This window comes from Anarrhichthys ocellatus, unplaced genomic scaffold, assembly GCF_004355925.1.
Source record: "Anarrhichthys ocellatus isolate YVR2014 unplaced genomic scaffold, GSC_Weel_1.0 scaffold3, whole genome shotgun sequence".
Taxonomy (NCBI): domain Eukaryota; kingdom Metazoa; phylum Chordata; class Actinopteri; order Perciformes; family Anarhichadidae; genus Anarrhichthys; species Anarrhichthys ocellatus.
Window position 1 is genome coordinate 11,051,413 of NW_022280033.1, and position 19,607 is coordinate 11,071,019.

At 41.6% G+C, this 19,607-nt stretch overlaps 5 protein-coding genes and 1 pseudogene across 6 annotated transcripts; 3 read left to right on the plus strand and 3 right to left on the minus strand.

Annotated features, from left to right (window-relative positions):
* Positions 1-450: 450 nt before the first annotated feature.
* Positions 451-1,285, minus strand: LOC116398313 (dual specificity protein phosphatase 13-like; annotated as a pseudogene).
* Positions 1,286-2,915: 1,630 nt separating this feature from the next.
* Positions 2,916-3,721, minus strand: LOC116377598 (dual specificity protein phosphatase 13). Its single transcript, XM_031839267.1, has 3 exons — positions 3,603-3,721; positions 3,209-3,426; positions 2,916-3,127 (listed from the first exon to the last, which is right to left on the minus strand). The coding sequence occupies exons 1-3, from the start codon at positions 3,719-3,721 to the stop codon at positions 2,916-2,918; spliced, it is 549 nt and encodes a 182-aa protein (XP_031695127.1).
* Positions 3,722-4,130: 409 nt separating this feature from the next.
* LOC116377589 (dual specificity protein phosphatase 13) lies at positions 4,131-5,040 on the minus strand. Its single transcript, XM_031839256.1, is given in 4 exon segments — positions 4,131-4,339; positions 4,431-4,645; positions 4,720-4,979; positions 4,981-5,040. Coding segments are annotated over 4 exon segments (744 nt in total).
* A 273-nt stretch (positions 5,041-5,313) lies between these two features.
* Positions 5,314-11,407, plus strand: LOC116377578 (sphingomyelin synthase-related protein 1-like). Of its 2 annotated transcripts, none has more exons than XM_031839243.1 (6): positions 5,314-5,400; positions 7,906-8,505; positions 8,611-8,706; positions 8,846-8,963; positions 9,134-9,284; positions 10,124-11,407. In XM_031839243.1, exons 2-6 carry the CDS (start codon positions 7,910-7,912, stop codon positions 10,426-10,428), a joined length of 1,266 nt encoding a protein of 421 aa, XP_031695103.1. In that variant the 5' UTR covers positions 5,314-5,400; positions 7,906-7,909; the 3' UTR covers positions 10,429-11,407. The 2 variants fall into 2 exon arrangements, with proteins under 2 accessions (XP_031695103.1, XP_031695094.1); XM_031839234.1 differs by lacking the exon at positions 5,314-5,400 and adding an exon at positions 5,410-5,889.
* A 31-nt stretch (positions 11,408-11,438) lies between these two features.
* Positions 11,439-13,648, plus strand: LOC116377606 (beta-microseminoprotein). Its single transcript, XM_031839278.1, has 4 exons — positions 11,439-11,663; positions 12,421-12,526; positions 12,759-12,861; positions 13,345-13,648. The coding sequence occupies exons 1-4, from the start codon at positions 11,454-11,456 to the stop codon at positions 13,463-13,465; spliced, it is 540 nt and encodes a 179-aa protein (XP_031695138.1). The 5' UTR covers positions 11,439-11,453; the 3' UTR covers positions 13,466-13,648.
* A 96-nt stretch (positions 13,649-13,744) lies between these two features.
* On the plus strand, positions 13,745-18,697 carry LOC116377570 (neuropeptide Y receptor type 4-like). The gene is made up of 2 exons (XM_031839221.1): positions 13,745-13,967; positions 16,573-18,697. The coding sequence occupies exon 2, from the start codon at positions 16,643-16,645 to the stop codon at positions 18,014-18,016; it is 1,374 nt and encodes a 457-aa protein (XP_031695081.1). The 5' UTR covers positions 13,745-13,967; positions 16,573-16,642; the 3' UTR covers positions 18,017-18,697.
* The last annotated feature ends 910 nt before the right edge of the window (positions 18,698-19,607 follow it).

The following is a 19,607-nucleotide window of genomic DNA, read 5'->3' on the forward strand; positions in this document are numbered from 1 at the left end:
CACACACACACACACACACACACACACACACACACACACACACACACACGCACACACGCACAAACAGGCCCTATCTCATAGCCTTCATAATATGATCTGAGTCCTCTAATGTGACAGTGAGCCTGTATGGTAAATAGAAACACTGAATCATGAGAAACAATGAAAACAAGAATAAGTTTAGTAAGAGTGGCATGTTGCTTTGTCATCATTGACAGGAATGTCAATAATGTGTGACAGGTGTGAGGAGAGTTATTTCTGGAGACATAAAACTGAAAGCATTCAGTTGTTATATTCTACTGATTGTTGTTGAGGCCGAGATAATAAATGAGACTTCTTCTTGTGACAGATGACACAGAGATGGCATTTCCATTTGTCAGACTTGATTGGTGTTACATAAAATGTGGATTCAAATGAAACAGGTGCCTGACAAGGGTGGAAGGGCATGCTCCGTCATGATGTGTCAGCGTAGTCTTCCTCTGTGATCTGCATGCTCTGTGGACTGAGGCTCAGCTCCAACTGCCTCAGCTGTTCCAGAAATCCAGAGTTGGGTCCGATGTCTCGGTTCAGACGCACAGCGACGATGGCCCTCCGCCAACGACTGGCCCTGGCACATCACCAGATACGCAAGTGTTTTTCATTTGCAATTGTTATTTATTTAGTTGTTCATGTTTTTATTTTGTTTTTTCATAAGTACGACAGATTTAACAAACCAAAGTTGGCAGAAATATGTTGAATTAATAGTGAAAAAATAAATTATTACAAGAGGACATGATGGAGCGGTTGAACTTTGGCTGTTCTGCAGCTTCAAAACCTCAAGGTCACTGTAGAACTTCTGACCTGTGTTGATCTGATGTCGACCTGCTGCCGCATTTAGTATGTGAGTTACACCCAGAGACGAGAGTGTGGTTTTATCCACAGACCTGCAAACACACACCACTATACAACCTGATTCATTTTAGTGTCCTTTCACAACGATTCAAGCTGCTGGTGGTCATTTTTCAACTCACTCGTCTCCGATGTACAGGTTCCGGCCAGACATGATCGATGGGTGCCACTGGCTTCCTGTCTGTGTATCTTCCTCCTGGCCTGAGTGACCTCTGTAGCAATAAAGATCTGTGTGTGTCTGTGTGAATATGTTGGTGTGTATGGCTTTGCGTGTGTCTTTACAGTGTTTGGGTCTCTCTTCGCCTCCTCCTCTCCCTCTCCAGGCTCATGTTGAGGCTGCGGAGCTGCAGCAGGAAGCCTGGGTTGGGACCTCAACAATCATCAGGAAGGCCAGCACCATGGTCGCAGAACGGCTCACGCCCATCAGACAGTGGACAAATACCTGTCCTGGGACAGGGACATTCCCTGTTACCTTCAGCCCCAGATAAGCATTATTATTGCATTGAATTGTACAGGTGTACATAAATCCAATCACACACACTGAGATGATGTAAGTGTGACCGACTTGCCGCGCATGGCCGGTGCAGCTCCGATGTATTGTGCTGTCAGGTAAAAGAAAGGACTCAGGATGAATTATATTGCATCATGAGCCTCCACCCCATAATAGTCCACTGTCATGTCTCTGTAGAAACGCGGGCCGGTGTTGACGTAGAAATGGGTGTAGGAGCCAGGGTTGGGGGATCGGTGCACTTTAAAACATGTTTAGTCCATTTTGACGAAATGTCCGTAGTCTCATTCCTATGGACAACAAACCTGTGAACTTTAACATTAGCTCACTTGCTTAGTTTCCATGACCACATACTGTTATGTAATACAACACTGCTCTGTACGTGTCTCTATGTTGCAGGGTAACGCCTGCGGCTCTAAAGAAATATGATCACGGCTGTGAATAACATTCACCAGTGACGTGTTAACTTTAGCAGCATGTCTTGTGTTTACATCATAGGCTACTGAGATATTTAGCATGAATCAAATATGAAAGTTATGCTCGTTGCATTGCCTAACAAGAAGAAAAAATAAAAGGCACATTTGGCCTTGGGTATACAGTACTTACGGATAAGTAAGTGTAGGTTCAGCACTCTCTTTGCTCCTTTAGATGACTGTAAAGTACAACAATGACCGTTAACATAATGTCAGCTACAGGTTGAAAGAAATCTTCAAGCCACATTTCTTTTGTCATCAGTTTGAATTCATTTAAAACTCAATAATTGTCATTATTCTTTATTACAATCTTTTTTTCAGTCATATTATATTATCCTACTTTGATTCATCATCAGTTGTCATTGTATTTATATGCACCCTGGTTGTAATGAGTCCACAGCTGAGATTATTTGCTATCCTTTTGCGAAAATGTAATTCAAATAACTGCAATGTAAAAAATTGCTTTTTGTTTTTTTCAGAATGGTTCGGCAATAGGTGATACAATCGTGGTTTAATTAAAATAATTACTGAGTTTTTGATCAGAGAAGACATTGTTACTAAGACATTGTTAAATGATTTGGCTGAAACAAAAAAATAACTCTCCCCCTTATTAAGCAAACTGTTATGTTTTGTTAAAAATGTTGCAATGCGCATAGTTTAAAACATATTTAAAAATAATGTTTACCACTCATTTTATATCCATCCAACCAGAATATTTCAATGAAATATCATAAGATTTTTTAATTCACAACGACTTGGTCGTAAAGGCATATTTACAAAGCTTGGGAATTGAACATTTGAGGTAACATTTGAGAACAGTTTGAATATGGCAACAAACCTCTGAGAAATATGCCGCTTAAATATTTACAGTATTTCACAAAACAGTTGCTGCTGTTCTCAGAAGTTAAACTCGTGCATGAAAAGTAGACAACCTTAGAAATAAATTACAGATATTATACTTTTTGGAGACAGGTCTCACATTAGGCCTCTGTCTCTTTTTCCATGTCTCTAAAAAATTGAAAGAGTTTAGTGGAGGCGATTGTCAGATGTCAGAGAAGAGGACACAGCCGCCGTTTGAGTGTCAGCTGTTCCTCCAGCTTGAGGAGGAGCGACAGGAAATTCCGGTTGGGATAAATGGCTCGTTTTTGGACGACATGCCTCAGAGCATCTCTGAGAGGGAGACGCTGCCGCAACATGAAGTAAGCCAGCACCAAAGTGGCTGATCGGCTCATGCCCATGATGCAATGCACCAACACTTTCCCTGTAGAGCAGGATGGAGAATGAGAGAGGAAATAGAACAGCTACATTATAAACGTTTGGGTGTCACATTCATATACTGTACCATCTTTGCTCTTCAGGGCTTTATGTATGAAGTCAGCCGCAGGCTTTAAGTACTGACTGAGATCGAAGTGGTCTGAATCCTCTGCTGGGATGCCAAAGTAAACGCAGGTGTCCCCGTAAAAACGCTGGTCACCGATGCTGCCCTGCTTGTAGTGCGCAGCATTCAGGACATGAGTGATGCCAAGTTTGGGTAATTTTTTTCTATTCTGTGCAACGGCCCTGGAACACACACAAAAAAGGAGACGAACCAAGGGAATAAAGAGGAAACGTGTCAATGGATGATGTTAAGATGCAGTTACACAGATTCAGCACCAAGCTAGTAAAAATGACCAATTTCTCTCTTGTAGAGCTCATGACGGTTTCTGCAACAGCCTCTATAAACACAGGACACTCACACATTTCCTATGTACAGGTTGGGCCAGACTTCATCCACTGGCGTGAGCTCCAGTGTGCCGGAATCCAAGATGACCTCCAGTTCTTTAATAAGCACCAGGTCATGGTTGCTCCCTGACATTTTCCCCGGACACGGAGAGCTCCTCCAACAGACTGTTTCCACCGTCCCTTCACTACCAGAGTCTGCAGCTCAGTGAGGGATGAGAGCAGGTGGTTGTTTGAATGCCACTTGCCTCTAAAATTAGCTCCCTGTGTTCGGTGAGTTCCCTCTGACTGGATGTAGAGTTACTTAATGTTGCTGTTGCATTGATTGGTCTGTTCACCGATGCCAAAGGAAAAGACAGTGACTTTCTCTGTGGCCACTGAGGTCACATCAGGAAAGGATAAGGGAGGGGAGGGGTGGACACAATTGAGCTGTTTAGTGTATACATGGTACAAATGGAGACAGTCTTGCATGGTGTGAATGAGGACAATGAGACTAAGGGAGGACAAGTCTATGGATTTATCACAGGGTTGCTCGTCGCTTTGTTTTATTTAGCCTCATTCGACCCTTCGCCCTGCAGCCTTCGGTCCAGGGCTATAAGCTGTCCCAGGAAGCCTCTGTTTGGGAAAATCCAGCGTTTCTGTTGCACACAGCGTGTAGAGGACAGAAGACTGAGTTGGTGATGAATCATCAGGTAGGCTAGGACCAACGCAGCTGAGCGACTCACACCCACAGCACAGTGCACAAACACCTTCCCTGGACGTCACGAAAGAGACAAAACAAAGATGCTGAAGATGCAGGTAACCCCACAGTAATACTGGAAAACATGTGTGGCAGCTTACGGCACCTCCTGATGTCAAAGCCTGGTGGATGAACTCAGCAGCAGGGTGGAAAAAAGGTGAAAGGTCAAATGTTGGCAGATCGTTGGCTGGGACGCCGTAGTATCTCACTGTGGTTCCATAAAAGCCATCACTGCCCTTACAGCACAGCTTTCCGTGCGCTGCGTTCAGCACATGAGTGATGCCCAGCTGCCAGAGCCCCAGCCTGTCATGAGACATAACCCTGACACAAATACCACATTTGATGCACAATTCAGATGCATATTGATGAACCTAAATAAGGCTCGGGATACTCACATGTCCCCCAGATACAGGTTGGGCCACACCTCATCTCTGTGGCGACAGGAGCGGGGAGCTGAATGCAAAACCTCCTCCAGCTCCTGGAGAGACGGAGTCGTCCACGTCCTCTTTGAGTCCTCTGTCGCACATGAGCACTCTTCCTCCTCTTCTGGGTCTGTGTTGCTGGCAGTTCTCTGCTCAGAGTCTCGACCGTCACATCTCACCTCAGAGAACAGTTGTGTGTCTGTCATTCCCAAGTTTAAATGGTGTAAAACCACTGTTATTTCCTTGCTGCTGTCTGTTGCCTTTGCTTTGGCTGCTGCAGCCTCTGACTGTCATAAACAGGTGGTGCAGTTTGGCACAGACTCACAGTCAAACTGCTAGAAATGTGGTTGTAATTACATTACTGTTTGTGCTGTCAAATTCAAACCAATTAGTCCATTTAATCCACCTTTTTTTTTTTTATGCAGAGAAACATAACTTGTGAACTGATCCGAGTTTTACCCAAACATGGCCAGCAGGTGTCAGTGTGCTTTCAGCAGCCGCACATGAGCTCGGCAGCTCTTCTTTACTGGTGTTGTTTATGATTGTCTCTTCCTGTTTGGTGTTTCTTAGTTGTCAGAAGCATGTTGGCCATGAAATACCCCCAGAGAGACAGCTCATCTACACCCTCTGCCAGCACATGACAGTGGATTGATGGTAAGAGAGGCGACTATCATCTTTTAAAGTTAGTTTGAAACTACTACATGTACTTCCTGTGACTTGTTTGTTCTCATTTGTGCCTTTGCTTTTTGTTCAGGCATAGAAAGTAGTGTTTAAACTTTTCCATACCAGCATAGAGATGTGACTGAATTGCTTAATCTCATGGTGAAATGTAGCAGTCTGGTGTGTCTTTGTGGTGCTGTGGTCAACAGACTATGAGCCCTTTGTCAAATTGTCTCTCTCTCTCACACACACACACACACACACACACACACACACACACACACTGAAGGTCTTTCTCTCTCACAGCTGTGTGTCACTGCTCACTGGCTCACACTGTAAACCAGCTAAACAAGCTGACATGGCACTTATGAATCCCCAAGTAAAGCCTCGGGTGGAGAAGCTGCAGGATGTTGCCAGTAAAATCTAAATGCCAGTTAAAAATAACTTATTTCTCAGTGAGGGAACACAGCAGCAGCTACCCAGGTGAGTTGCTTTAGGCTTCAGACATAAGTATGTGATATGGATGAGCGGATTAGCTGAATTTGACTGCCCATCCCTCGCTCGCAGTCAGCCACTGTATGATCTGCATTATTGAGGGTATACAACTAACTTGAGTTGGTGTGATGATCTTTGGGAAGTTACTGAGAAAATCTCATTTCCTGCTGCGTTTGAAACCGTGTGTTGCAATCAATAGTGTGATGTCATATTATGTGTGGCTGTTACTTTAAAGGTGACACTCCCTAGAAAATATGAGTAATGTGTGAAACATTCATTGATAATCCATCTCAAATACATTCAAGTAAGTTACAGTAAACAAGTGTTTCACTTAACTCGTATCGAAACCTTTAAGACTAGAATAAAATGTTTGACGATATTTCAGCTGATGTTTTTTGGTCTTGTATCGCAACACTGACAATGTTTTGAATCAAGCTGAAGCAGTTGATCAGTTTAGCAGATTAACAGATACTTGTTGAAGTCGTTTTTTCATTTGATGGTTCAAGCTTTTGAAATATGAGGATTATGGCTGCAAATAACCATTATTTTCTTTATTGATAAATCCGCTCACTTTTTTTTTTCACTCGGTGATTCATCAATTTACAACAAATTCTCACACTAGAAAAGCTGATGTCATCAAATATTTGACTTTTTTGCTTGAATAAATGGTTTAATCGATGATCAGAATAGTTTTTTTTTATTTTGTTGCAGCTTTAGTGAAGATTAGCTGCTTTTCTTGTTTTACTTTACAGTAAAATTGATGTTTTGGACTGTTGGTTTGACAAAAAAATGCAGCTTTGGGATGTGACTTTATCACAAGATCAAACATATAATTGTTTTATATTTAATAATCATTAGTTGCAGCCCTAATATTTGAGTAGTTTCCAGATCCAGTAAGTCATCACAGAGGAGACCTAGTCTGTAATTCTGCTTACACAATTACTGTAACTGTTTAGATGACCAGCTGTAAAAATACTGACTCTCATCATAGTAGTATTCTTTGATAAGTGCAGCACCTCCCTACAAACCAAGGGCTGTCTCGTGTATTACTGATAGCTGAAAGCTGCTTACTTGGATGATTTTAAGTCTGTGTCAGCATGTAGACTATCGCTCACGTTCAACAGTTGAGAGTCGTGTTGGAGACCTTTGGAGCAGTCGGGAGGACATGGTGATCAGAACTGTGGTGAGCTTATCAGAGGGTCAAAGGGCAAAAACGAGGAAAGGAAGAGTGTTTGATTAGTACCTTTAGTCTGTCTGTGGGAGAGGAACTCTGTTTTGTGGATGGTTTGTGACTCACTGCTTTTCTAATAGTATTATTATTATTATGAAATATCACTTATGGAACAGAGTTCACACTCAGGATGGGTTGAATTCCTGTTAGTTTGTCTTGGTTTGAGCCTGCTTCATGTGGATCAGGGTATCATACTTATACTGAAAGCCAATGCTCTGCAGGTCACAGACCTGAACACAGATGCCGGGTCAGTCAAGTCAAATAAGTGCTCAAACAAGCAAGCTTGAACAACAGATGCTTGGAGATTGTGCTTGAAAAATCACTAAAATTATTGATTGATTATCAGAATTGCAGATAAATGTCAACTAATCCTTTCGTCTCTAATATATTGCAGATTTTATAACTTTTTGGACTGTTGGATGAAGACATCATTTTGGGCCTTTTTATAAAACAAGACATTTGAAGATGTCATCTTTGGAAAAATGTGATTGATTTGATATTCTCTGACTTTTAATAGACCAGACAAAGAATTGATTAATTGAGTCGTGGCCCTAACTCATTAATTCAAAGGGTAAATTGTCGTGATCAAAAGAATGCAAATTGGATAGAAATGTAAATTACTTTCAGACACTTTTTCATCCAAACATTAGACTGGCAGTGACACAGACAGTGATGAAATCAAGAGGTGAAAACGAAGTGGTGCTCCTTCATCAGATTGATTTATCTTCCTCAAGCCCTACATGACCTAACACTGTACATGTCTGTTCCTGCAGTGGCATGGCAACATCAGAGGACAGCGTGAGCTCCTGGAGCTGTAAGCAGGTGGCCCGGTGGCTGCAGGTGGAAGGTTTCGGGGAGTATGTGGAGTTATTGTGCGAGCAGCACCGCCTGGACGGCCCCAGCCTGCTGGCTCTGACTGAGGCCGACCTGCGCGGGCCTCCGCTGGGCCTCTCTGTGCTTGGAGACATCAAGAGGCTGATCATAGCCCTCTGTCGGCTCCAGAGACAGAACCAGACCCAGCTGGAGGAGCTGGGTCTCCCCGCTGGGCTCTCGCTGGGGGCCACAGGGGGCGAGTGGAGCTGTGACGGAGACGACAGGAGGTACAACGGAGGTAATCGCTTGAGTAATGGGACTGAGCTGAGGTTGAGGAACGGCGACAGATCTGGATACGATTCTGTGTGTCATACACACTCCAACGGGAGGTATAGGCGGCACCTGGCTGGCAGATTGGACCCAGAGGTGTGGAAGACAATCATCAGTTCCATATATGTCTTTTTTGTGTTTGGATTCACTTCTTTTGTCATGGTCATCGTACATGAGCGTGTCCCGGACATGAGGACGTACCCACCGCTGCCTGATATATTTCTGGACAGGTATAAATGCATGCTGAACAGACTCCATAGTTCATTTACACTTGTACTCTCCTGCACTCATATCTAATCTGCCCACTGATGCACGTGTTTTTGTACTCTTGACAGTGTTCCCAGAATCCCTTGGGCTTTTGCAATGGCTGAAGCCTGTGGCCTCATCCTGTGTTACATGTGTCTGCTGGTCCTGCTCCTCCACAAACACAGGTAGTCCAACCGTTCCAGCTCTTCCCGTCGCTGATGCACTCTGCACACATCACCGCTAAAATACACAGACCATCTGAATGCATGCAGGTTAAGAAGTGCTGTGCAAGGAGCGCTTTGTGAATGTTTGTCTCTATTTCAGGTCCATTATCTTCAGACGGTTGTGCTCTTTGATGGGAACTGTGTTTTTGCTTCGTTGTTGCACCATGTTTGTCACCTCGCTCTCTGTTCCTGGGCAGCACCTGAAGTGTGCCAGCAAGGTGGGAAGCACTCGTGAGAATATTTGCTAGTTTCCCAGTAAATTCTTGTTGCTATTGGCAATGTTGCAGTTTATTCTTGACTCGGCATTCTCGCTGTGATAACTGATGAACAGCTGCCAGTGTGATTCGCAGCGTGACTGATAACTGTTGTTTTTTTTTTTGTTCCCCAGACGTACGGTGATTCCTGGGGAAAGATCCAGAGGGCGCTGCTGATCTGGAGTGGAGGTGGGATGACGCTGACGGGTGTCCAAACGTGTGGAGACTACATGTTCAGTGGACACACTGTTGTCATCACATTGCTCAACTTTTTTGTGACTGAATGTGAGTGTAAACTCTTTTATTTTCCTTCAAAATGTTTGACTTTCGAGTATTTCAGTTCAATTAAATTCAATTTTATTCGCATAGCCCAATATCACAAATCACAAATTAGCCTCAGAGGACTTTACAGTTTATACGACATGTGACATCCTCTGTCTTTTCTTAATGTCAACTAATCCCATGAAGATCAAAACAAATAATGTTTCAATCCTTCTCTCACTACTTTCTAACTTCCTTTTTTTGTCCGTGACTCTCAGATCCAAGCCCACTGGTTCTGTATTGGAAGGATGCTTTAAGAATTGGTCACACATTTTTTTTCAAAAAAGGCTCAGTCATTTCCATAAACAGCTGGGCACTGTAGTGTTTAGTAAGCATTTCTCAAACAGGAGTAAATAGTGTGTTTATTGGGGACTATTTTCAGAATAAAGGTACATTTACAGTAGCACAGTGATCGACTCAAAATAGACGGTACCCATGTTCATTATAATGCAGGAACATGTCACCCAGTGCAACAATCTGGCTCACTGATGTGTTTTTAATAGGTTTTGGACGACACAAAGGAATAAGCTTTGAATACCCTGGGTACTGTTATATTTAGTGAGTAAATTGTGCGTTTGTTGGGGACTACTTTCAGCCATGGATTACTACGCATTTGCTGGTCAAGTCAGTATTTACAGCAGGAGGATAGTGTAGATGAGATTGTTTCAACATAACTTACAGTGCTTGTGTTCAGCTTCCATGTTTATGCGACATCAAGCTTTTGCTGATTTTGGGATTTGCTGACGATAAGAAAAATGTAAACATCTGTATATTTATCCTTAAATGATTCCTTCCAATTGCAGACACTCCACGAACCTGGAATCTGATTCACACCATCTCCTGGGTGTTAAACCTGTTTGGGATTTTCTTCATCCTGGCGGCTCACGAGCACTACTCCATCGACGTGTTCATCGCCTTCTACATCACCACTCGCCTCTTCCTCTACTACCACACATTAGCCAACACTCGGGCCTTCCAGCAGAGCCGGAGGGCGCGCATTTGGTTCCCCATGTTCTCCTTCTTTGAGTGCAATGTGAACGGACCGGTCCCCAACCAGTATCACTGGCCCTTCAACAAACCTGCCTTCATGAAATCTCTGATTGGATAGAGGAAGCTGCAATGTACATGGACTGTACTGTGAATCAGTGTATTTCCCAAAATGTTGAACAATTCCTTTGAATTCAATTTTACAGTTCCACCATCAGAAACAAGAAATGGGGTTTGTTATGGGGCACAGGTGCGGATCATTTTCTTGTAGATTTATTTGCCTTTGATTAATAATTTCCATTGTTCATGTTCCACTTTGGAGGTGTTTAAGTTTCCCTGGTTTGGGTTGTTAGTCTCCCTCAACATCTGCAGTAGAAAACTGATACGGCTTCACACAGTTGCAATGAAGTTTGATGCTGTAGTTTTGCTGCAAAGAGATTCAACACCTGGTTGAGTAACTACTAACAAAACAGGAAGTTATTTCTTTTGATGTGCAAGTGGAAAAGCACTTCCTGTTCTCTGCTGAAAGAGCTCTGTTTTATTCACTCTTTCTTTCTTTCATTTGCACTTTATAAGGTGAACTCTACAGCTTTGTTGTGTTTGATGTCATCACCATTGGGATAGTGTAGCTCCCTACATGTACTCAAACAAATATCAAAACACTTATTGTCATGTTCACTTTTGTCATTCAGCCCTTAGTATAACTATGTTTTTATCCTAATTTGATGCTGTGTTGTTTTTTTTACTAATCGTTAAATATAAAATGAGTAAAGAAATGTGTAGAGATGGATTTTGTTGAAGCTTTGTTGTCCACAGTTTTCCTCTGTTGCACAGTATAAACTGGCTTTTTGGATAACAAAAGTTCCAAAGTATATTGTTTACTACGGTATGGTTGCTCCAAACTAAATCTTTTTAATAATTGTTTACAATGCGTGGCTTTATTTGCAATGCAAGTGACTTATGGATGCCTTTTGGCTCAGCAGTAAAGGTTTACAGATAAGTTTACAGACTGTTTTTATATTTGAGACTGTTTTCTTGGTTGCTTTTTCAATAATGTAATTATTTTTGCATTTGTTGAATAAAGTCAATTAAAAATATTATTAGAAAAATCCAGACTTTATTTTTGTAAAACTCAACACAGTATCTATGGGTGGAAGTGATTCAGTGAGGTGTGCCCTTAATATCAACATGCTTCTCTTAACCACCTTAAAACAAATAGTTGATAACAGTCACACTGCTATTCAAATATTATCAATAAAGATATGCAGGGGTGCACACCTAAGTATAAAGCCTCCATTAGAGAGTTCTCACTCAGATCAGCTTCCTGTTCACCGGCTCACATCACATCTGAGGATGGTACGTAATTTACACCTTACAATTAGGGAAGCTATGAAAATGTATTATTAATTTCAGGTCTTGTATTGTGGTTTAACTTTTTTTTTTTATTAAAAAAATGCTGTACAGATGTAAATATTGATAGCTATATTTTACGGCCAATAATTCATTCAAATTGGAGTGCACAGTTGACCTTTACAGTTACCTAGTCCTGCAGGATTCAATTTAAATCCCACTGGTAAAAGATAAATCAGCAAGTAAAGTCAGATATGGTGATTACTCTTCACATAATGATTACACACTTGTGAATACTGAAGATAACGTACAAATAATTGAAGTGATCTAAAATACTTTCTTCTTTTTTTTACAAATCTTGAAATCTTGTGCAGACTAAATGACCAATCTATTTTTTACACACAGTATGTTGCAGACGTGTTTTGCATTCAAATTTATACATAAAAGTGCCTTTTGTATAATTCTGAATAATTTGTAACAGTGGCAAATCCCTTAGATATATATGCAAATAGCTACTATCCTAAAAGCTACTGACTCAAACATTTATTTTCCCTTTTAGGGTTTTTACATAAAAACTCTTTCACATAAAATGATTGGCTGTTGTTTGTTTGACCACTGTCAAACAGAGGCATGAACAAAAGCTACTCATTTATTTTCAATTTTTAGGAGATCTTAAAAGGATGACAAAGAAGTGCATACATGCACTGCAGAACCTATAAAACAGGTAGCATGTTTACAGACGTCTTTTATTTCACCCTTTCAGGCTTCTCTCCGTGTTTTTGTTTGTCTGCTGGGACTGGTTGTCCTTTGCCACTCTCAATGCTTCTTCCAGGCGTTGGTGCTGAAAGATCTTAACAACCCTCCAAAAGGTGTGTCGACATGATAACATTTGGAAGAGACACAATACAACAACAGTGTGGCACCATCAACCAGCTGTTGTGTGTTTGCTCAACACCTGTCAGCTGACTCAACACTTATCATAAATACCACACCTGTGCACTCATTGATTCACACACAATAAGTCACTACACAACTTTATCAGAGCCTGATAAGTGGCTGAACAGCTCCTATTAACTGCGTTTTTTCTTTCTTTACATGTAGGGTGTGTGGACAAGGACGGAAAGCAGCATGATTTTGGCTCTGAATGGGACAGAGACTGCATGGCGTGCTCTTGTACAACCCAGGGCTTGAGCTGCTGTAGCAAGTAAGATTTACATGCTTTGATTTAATACATTACACCTTTTATTTTCAAGCAATCCTCTAGTGGACTGTATGGAAATTATTGGGGCAGAGAGGGGGGGCTAAACCTTATGTCCATGATATGTCTATTATTCTTCAACCAACACTTGTCACACATGATAACAAATGAAAGATGTGTGTATATTCTGTGTTCCACCAAACTGGCATATTACTCCTGTTAGCTGCTATTTGATTGTCATATTCAGAGGACGGCAATCAGTTGTTAGTTGCCCTCTGCAAGTGCAGCTTTCTGAGCCATTTCTTGCAAAGAAAGTCTGAAATATAACACAACTTTGTAGTAAAAAAGAAGACACAATCCCCTGCTCTCAAACAGAAAAACGTCTCCCCTAATAAATTCTGTATAGTCCCTAATTTGTGCAAAAACATTTTAAGAAGACAGTAATAAGAAAGTAAGAAGGGGTAATATTCTGTTTTTTTGTCCCTCAAGGATCCCATATGCAGACACAGTAGATATTCCTGATGAATGCGAGCTGGTTGTAAATAAGGAGACCTGCTCTGCCAAGGTGTTGTTGAAGTCAGACATGACAAAAGAGTGTACCCCAATGTGAACTCACCTCAAATTTACCTCTACATGTTTGTGAAAACAGAAGTCCAAACTTGTCAGCGGTCTTTTTTATGATTCATATCAACAATTTTAGGGTGTGTACATAAACCCTAAATCACCATTAAACCATCTTTGTCAATCTTGTCATGTTTTGAAGGCTTTTGACAATAAAGATAAAACCTAAAAACTTGACTCTGTTTCTTCTTGCCTGCTTTCTGTCTCTGTAACAGCACCTACAGCAGCTGTCATTTTCAGCATGTAATTGAATAAAACCACCACTGTGTGACAGCAGAGCCCAATGCTCAGAGGGTCTCTGGCACCCAAAGGTCTCTTACAGCCCGATTCTAGTGGAGCAACAGCCGCCTGTTGTCTCTGACAGAAACGTTGTGGCGGGTGTGATGCTCAGCGCCTTCTCCAACTCTCATCTCTGTGGATTCACATCTGTCCAGAGCGTCGCTTCCTCTGTCATCTTGGCATCACAGACACTCCGTCAGCGAACCCACCACGTGAGTGCTCTATTTTTGACAGATAGTAATGATCTATAACGCACAATAATGATCTTTGTCAGTGTCTTTTTTTAGTTAGATTAGATCAATTATAAAATCAATGCTACAGTATGTTGTTAAAGCTACAGTCCGCTTGCAGCTTTTTGTCCACAGATATGCATGTATACTGTATTCCTGCAAATGTTTTTGAATGATGCATTGAAACAATAGCAACCTACAGAACATTTTTTCTGAGAATATGCATCCAATTTCAGCAGGTAAACTGAAAAAGAAAAACATACATATAATATATGTTAATGCAATCATGTTTAATGTACCTTGTGGAAAGCCCGTCTCCTGACAGCATTCATAATGATAATGTCTTGGGAGCTATCACCCACTGTTCCTGGCACATAATCAGGCTCGGGTCATCATTTCAGGTGGGGAACACAACACCGTCTGTTATGCTGCTCCTCCACTCGCAGGAAGCAAGAAAATTGTTTCTGAATAGTTTCATCAACTGGGTGTGTTGGATATGACTGCAAAAATTAATTTACAACCAACGGATTCCAGTAAGTGGTAATATTCACTGGTGGTCAGGTGTAAAGCTGTAATAAAAAGGGAAAATATGTTTTTGAGAAATCACACTATAAAAACAGTAATCTTTTAAGATACACATATTATAGGAATTTTGCACAGTGACTATGATATACTATAGCATTTAGAGGTTAGGCTTTCTCTTTGATTTCCTTTCAAGCACATACATGCAGGCTGACTCCTTGTGATTTCTATTTTCCCACATATTTATTTATAGTATAATTGTCTAATTCATGACAAGCAAATCCTCTTGTCACACCCTCCAGGATTGCTCAAATTGGATCTACAGTACAGACCTTGAAATTAGGTCACAAAGTTTCCAAATCTAAAAGGAAACTTGCATGAAATGCAATGGTGCAGTCACAAAAAGACCATCTTAACATGCCATGGCATTGCTACAGAGAATATTTGATGGATAAAGAATAAGTGAAATTGTCATGCAGTGTGACGAAATGCTTTATCAAGAAACTACCACAAAGACAAAAATATTGACAATGTAGGTTCGTAAATGAAAATGCATTAGTGCATAGCACGACTGCTCTCAGAAAAATACAGAAGACAGAATCAATGTGAGCCTGGTTCAAGAAAAAATGACAGTCAGCTGCAGTCTCTCTGCACTGTCATTATTTTTTCTCTGAGATGGAGGACACTTCGCTGAGGCGGAAAAGAAGAATATGATGGACAGAGCAGAGCGGTGCCAGGTCATGGTGTTCCTTGTCCTGCAGAGATTGTGTTTCGGAAAGGGGACAATAATGATAACACAGCTACTTTTTGGATGTGCGTCCCAGTGTCACATCATTGCAACATGTTCAGGTTCATAATTGCCTACTAATGGGACAGTTCTCCTTTTTCTCCTGCTGGTGTTCATGATTCCTCTGCTCTGTTGCAGCTGTTTTGTTACATCTGGTTACCGGTGACATTGCACTTGCCTTTCCACCATGAACAAAGGGTGATCAATGCTGTACCACCCTGCCTGCAGCTCACTCAACACACTGACAGAGTTGGTTAGTAATGATGCAGTGTGAAGTGACTGATAGCTAAGTGTGTGTGTGCCGTTAATGGAAAATGACAGGCTCATTTTCTTCGCGATGCTGGTTTTCACAGCACATGGCAGAGGTTTCAGGGGAGAGAGCTGGAATCCATTTTTAGGATTCTGACAATGTCATGCCCTTTCACTCCGTGACATACTACATCATTTATTGTGTACGTGATAAATAGAAGTCTCTGCTCCAACGTATGCATAGTAATTTTTTTGTCATTAAGCTATTATGCTCAGACTTGAAACCTGACTGGAGGGTTCATTTGTGGGAGGAGAGCTGACAAGTCTGAGATCTTAAGATTGGTAAAGAAGAGAAAGAGAGTGATTATTAAGACCAAGGACTGGAACTACTCTGTGCAACTACAGTAGTATAAAATACTAAAACTAAAGCGAAAAAATGACCTTGTGTACATGACGATCACATTTGGCAAATTATAAACTGTGTAAACAGTTTAAGTGCTTCATAATATAAACCTCATAATGGTGAGTAACATTTTTACAAGTGTATTTTGTGGAAAATTAACTCAAAAAAACACGTAGCACAAATGTTGATAGTTTTTTTGGCATTGAAGGTAGTTTTTGCAGTATTGGACACATCAACATTTTTTATAAGTGATGACCTGATGATGGCCCTTAAGACAGAGAAGTCATATCAATTCGTCCACCGGGAACAGTGAATTACTAATAAAATACAATTTCATGGCAATCCATTTAACAGCTGTTCAGACAAACTGACATTGTCCTCCAAACCAGCCATGTCACCAGTATGGCTAAAGATAGAAGATAAGGGCATGCTTTAAATTGCATCTTTCCCAAACTCCTCAGCCACAGGATCCACTTCTTGCCTGTATTTCACTCTCTGCTTCTCTCAGAACAACAGTATCACTTCCACATGAACACACCTTTTGACTTATAAGAGGGATTGCTGTGCAAGTGATCACTGTTTTTTTCTCCCTGTGTCCCTCTGTGCTTTCTATCTCTTTGTCTCAGATACATATTTTAAGAGGAGTGGGATGGACAGTTTGATCCTGGGGGCTGGTGACACTGAAGTCCTGGTGAGATGTCCTTTAGTGGCAACGAGATCCAGTCTTCTCCGTCAACAACAGCTCCAACTCTGCCCTTCAGCAGATCCACCTCTCCACATTCCCTACCATGGGAGGAGGGAAAAAACACTAATGAGTCTGTGCAGGAGTGGTTGGGGAATAAGACCCTGCTCCTCTCAGACCTCGCTGTTGATGAGCAGTGCCCTATGTCTCCTGTCCTCACAGGGTGTCTAGTCGTGTGGTACAGCATGACAATGGTGCTGGGGCTGGTGGGGAACATCGGCCTCATCTGCATCATCGCCCGTTGCAGGGAAAAAGTCAATGTCACTGGCATTTTCATCTGCAACCTGTCATTCTCTGACATTCTAGTGTGTGTCTTCTGCCTCCCCTTTACTGTCATTTACACGCTAATGGACCATTGGGTGTTTGGGTCGCTGTTATGCCGGCTGGTGCCGTTCATCCAGTGTGCGTCTGTGACCGTGTCTGTGCTGTCTCTGGTGTTCATTGCTCTGGAAAGACATCAGCTCATCATTAACCCCTCTGGCTGGAAGCCAAGCATTTCTCAGGCCTACATTGTGGTGGTTCTCATTTGGATTCTGGCCTGCTTCACCTCCTCACCTTTCTTGGCCTTTCAGCTACTCACTAGCGAGCCCTACGTCATCCTGCCCCAGTCTCCGCTCCATCACCGAGTCTCTCCTCAGGCTTATCTCAATGCATCTCCACCTCAACCTGTTTACTACACATACAAAAACTCATCTGCGCTTCCAAATTCATACCACACACTTTTTTCTTATGCCCCCGCTTCTCCACACATGGTGGCCTGTCTGGAGCACTGGCCTTCCCAGCAACACAGGCTTGCTTACACCACATGGCTCCTTCTGTTCCAGTACTGTGGTCCACTATTGTTGGTCCTGCTCTGTTATGTTAGAGTTTATGTGCGCCTTCGCCAACGCAAAGACATGCTGGACCGTGCCAGGACACCAGAGAGCCAGAGCATGACTCACAGCCGCCGAATCAACATCATGCTGGTCGCCCTCATCACAGCCTTTGCTCTTTGCTGGCTGCCGCTCACCATCTTCAATGTGGTGTCAGACTGGAACCAGGAGGCTCTGCCCATCTGCCATCACAACCTGCTGTTCTCCCTCTGCCACCTGCTGGCCATGTCGTCCACCTGCATTAACCCCATCATCTATGGCTTCTTAAACTCCAACTTTCAGCAGGAGGTGAGAGAGGTTCTCCTACACTGCCGCTGCAGTCAGCTAGAGGAAGAGTGTGAGCGTTTCCCCATGTCCACTGTGCACATGGAAGTGTCCCACATCTCCGTGCCTATTAGCTGCAGGAGCAACTCTTTAATATTACAACCTGAAGGATCCTGCTGTAGTAGGATATAGTCACATAAACTGTAAAGACTAACTTCTGCTGTTTGTTCTACATTTTAATGAGAGTAGCCTACAATAGCTTTGACATTGACTTAAAGTGCAACATTTTTATCAGTGGTCTGAAATGAAGTGTGCTGTACAATGTTGGTTTATCTTATTCTGCTGTAGAAAAAAGGAGTGCGTTAATGTTTCTAAAGAAAGTGTCATCATTTCAAACTAATCTTTGCTGTGTCCCTATTAGACGCTTCATACTAACTGTATACAGTATTTCATAAAGTAAACCGCTTTTTTTGAAGACAGTATCCATGATTTTATTTCCATTTTATACTAACAGGAACTGATCAAAAGTGTCCCCCGTTGGACGTCAATTAAACTGTGACTTTGGAGAGCTACTGCCCCACCACGATCATCAAAACACCAAAATGAGGCCTCCAGTGGAATTCCAGAGATGGAAGTTGTTCTCGAGGCTTGTGGTGAAGCAAAGAACTATTAAGAAACTTTTGTATGTTGTTTTTTGTAGTGCTTCTGTTTTATTTCTTACATTTTATTTGTTCTTTTGTATATATGACATGTGTGCAGTGAATTAATGTGTAATTTTTGTGATTAATGTGACTCATAAAGGTAAGGTAGATGTAACAGTTTATAACAGTGTTAAAATATAAATTTGCTTTAGATGAGTTGAATAAATAAATAAATAATACCAAATGTGTTTACACTTGGCTTTTAATTGAATTTAAATTCTGTGTGACTCAGGCCAATGTAGCCATCTATATATGCCTGGTTTAATAATACAATCTTCCAAAACATTGTCGCTATCCAACCTGTTAAGACTGTCAAATGCATATTGTTTACCGTGTGTTGTATATTGTTTGACTTGTCTGAGGCAGTCTGTGTCTGCAAAGACAATCAGATGTCTGTTGAGGTAATTATAGTTTTTTTTACATATTTATGAGTAATGATGACAAGGACAACCAATTAACACCAGGCTGTGTTTGATGGTTCACATTGACTTAATAATTTGTTGTTTTTAAAAACACGAGTACCACCTGAACACCAAAGAATTTGAAAAGGTTACCTGAATTGTTGGCATGGAACCATATTCAACAAGGCCAACCTCAATCCAGGACAGTGGTGTCTGCTTGAGGTTACACGGTTTCAGTGCATTTGACATATTCCTCACTCAGCTCTGTGCTTTTCATGTAAAATGTCACCTGAAATACATTTTCATGGGTTTGACTTTGGTTTAAATGTGTGACAAGGGTTTGTTGAACATGGAAAATAGGCTACACATCATTGTCCTATGAACTTTTGACTTGAATACCTCACTCCAAGCTTGGGCTGAATCTAAATTTAGGGCCACACATCATAAAACTACTTGATGAATAAGGCCTATAACATAAATATTTTCCACCACTTTTAATCGTAAATTAAGTATTAATTTTTACATAATAGTGTGGTTGTCTATCAAGATAGAAGTAGCAAAAATACTCCTGAAAGTCTCGTTTGTTCACGGTCGAGGTTTAAAGTAGACTTCTAAAGCGCCCTTCTCAAGGATGCTACCTTGTTCCCTTCACCATTGCATCTCGGCTGGAAGTGACGTTTG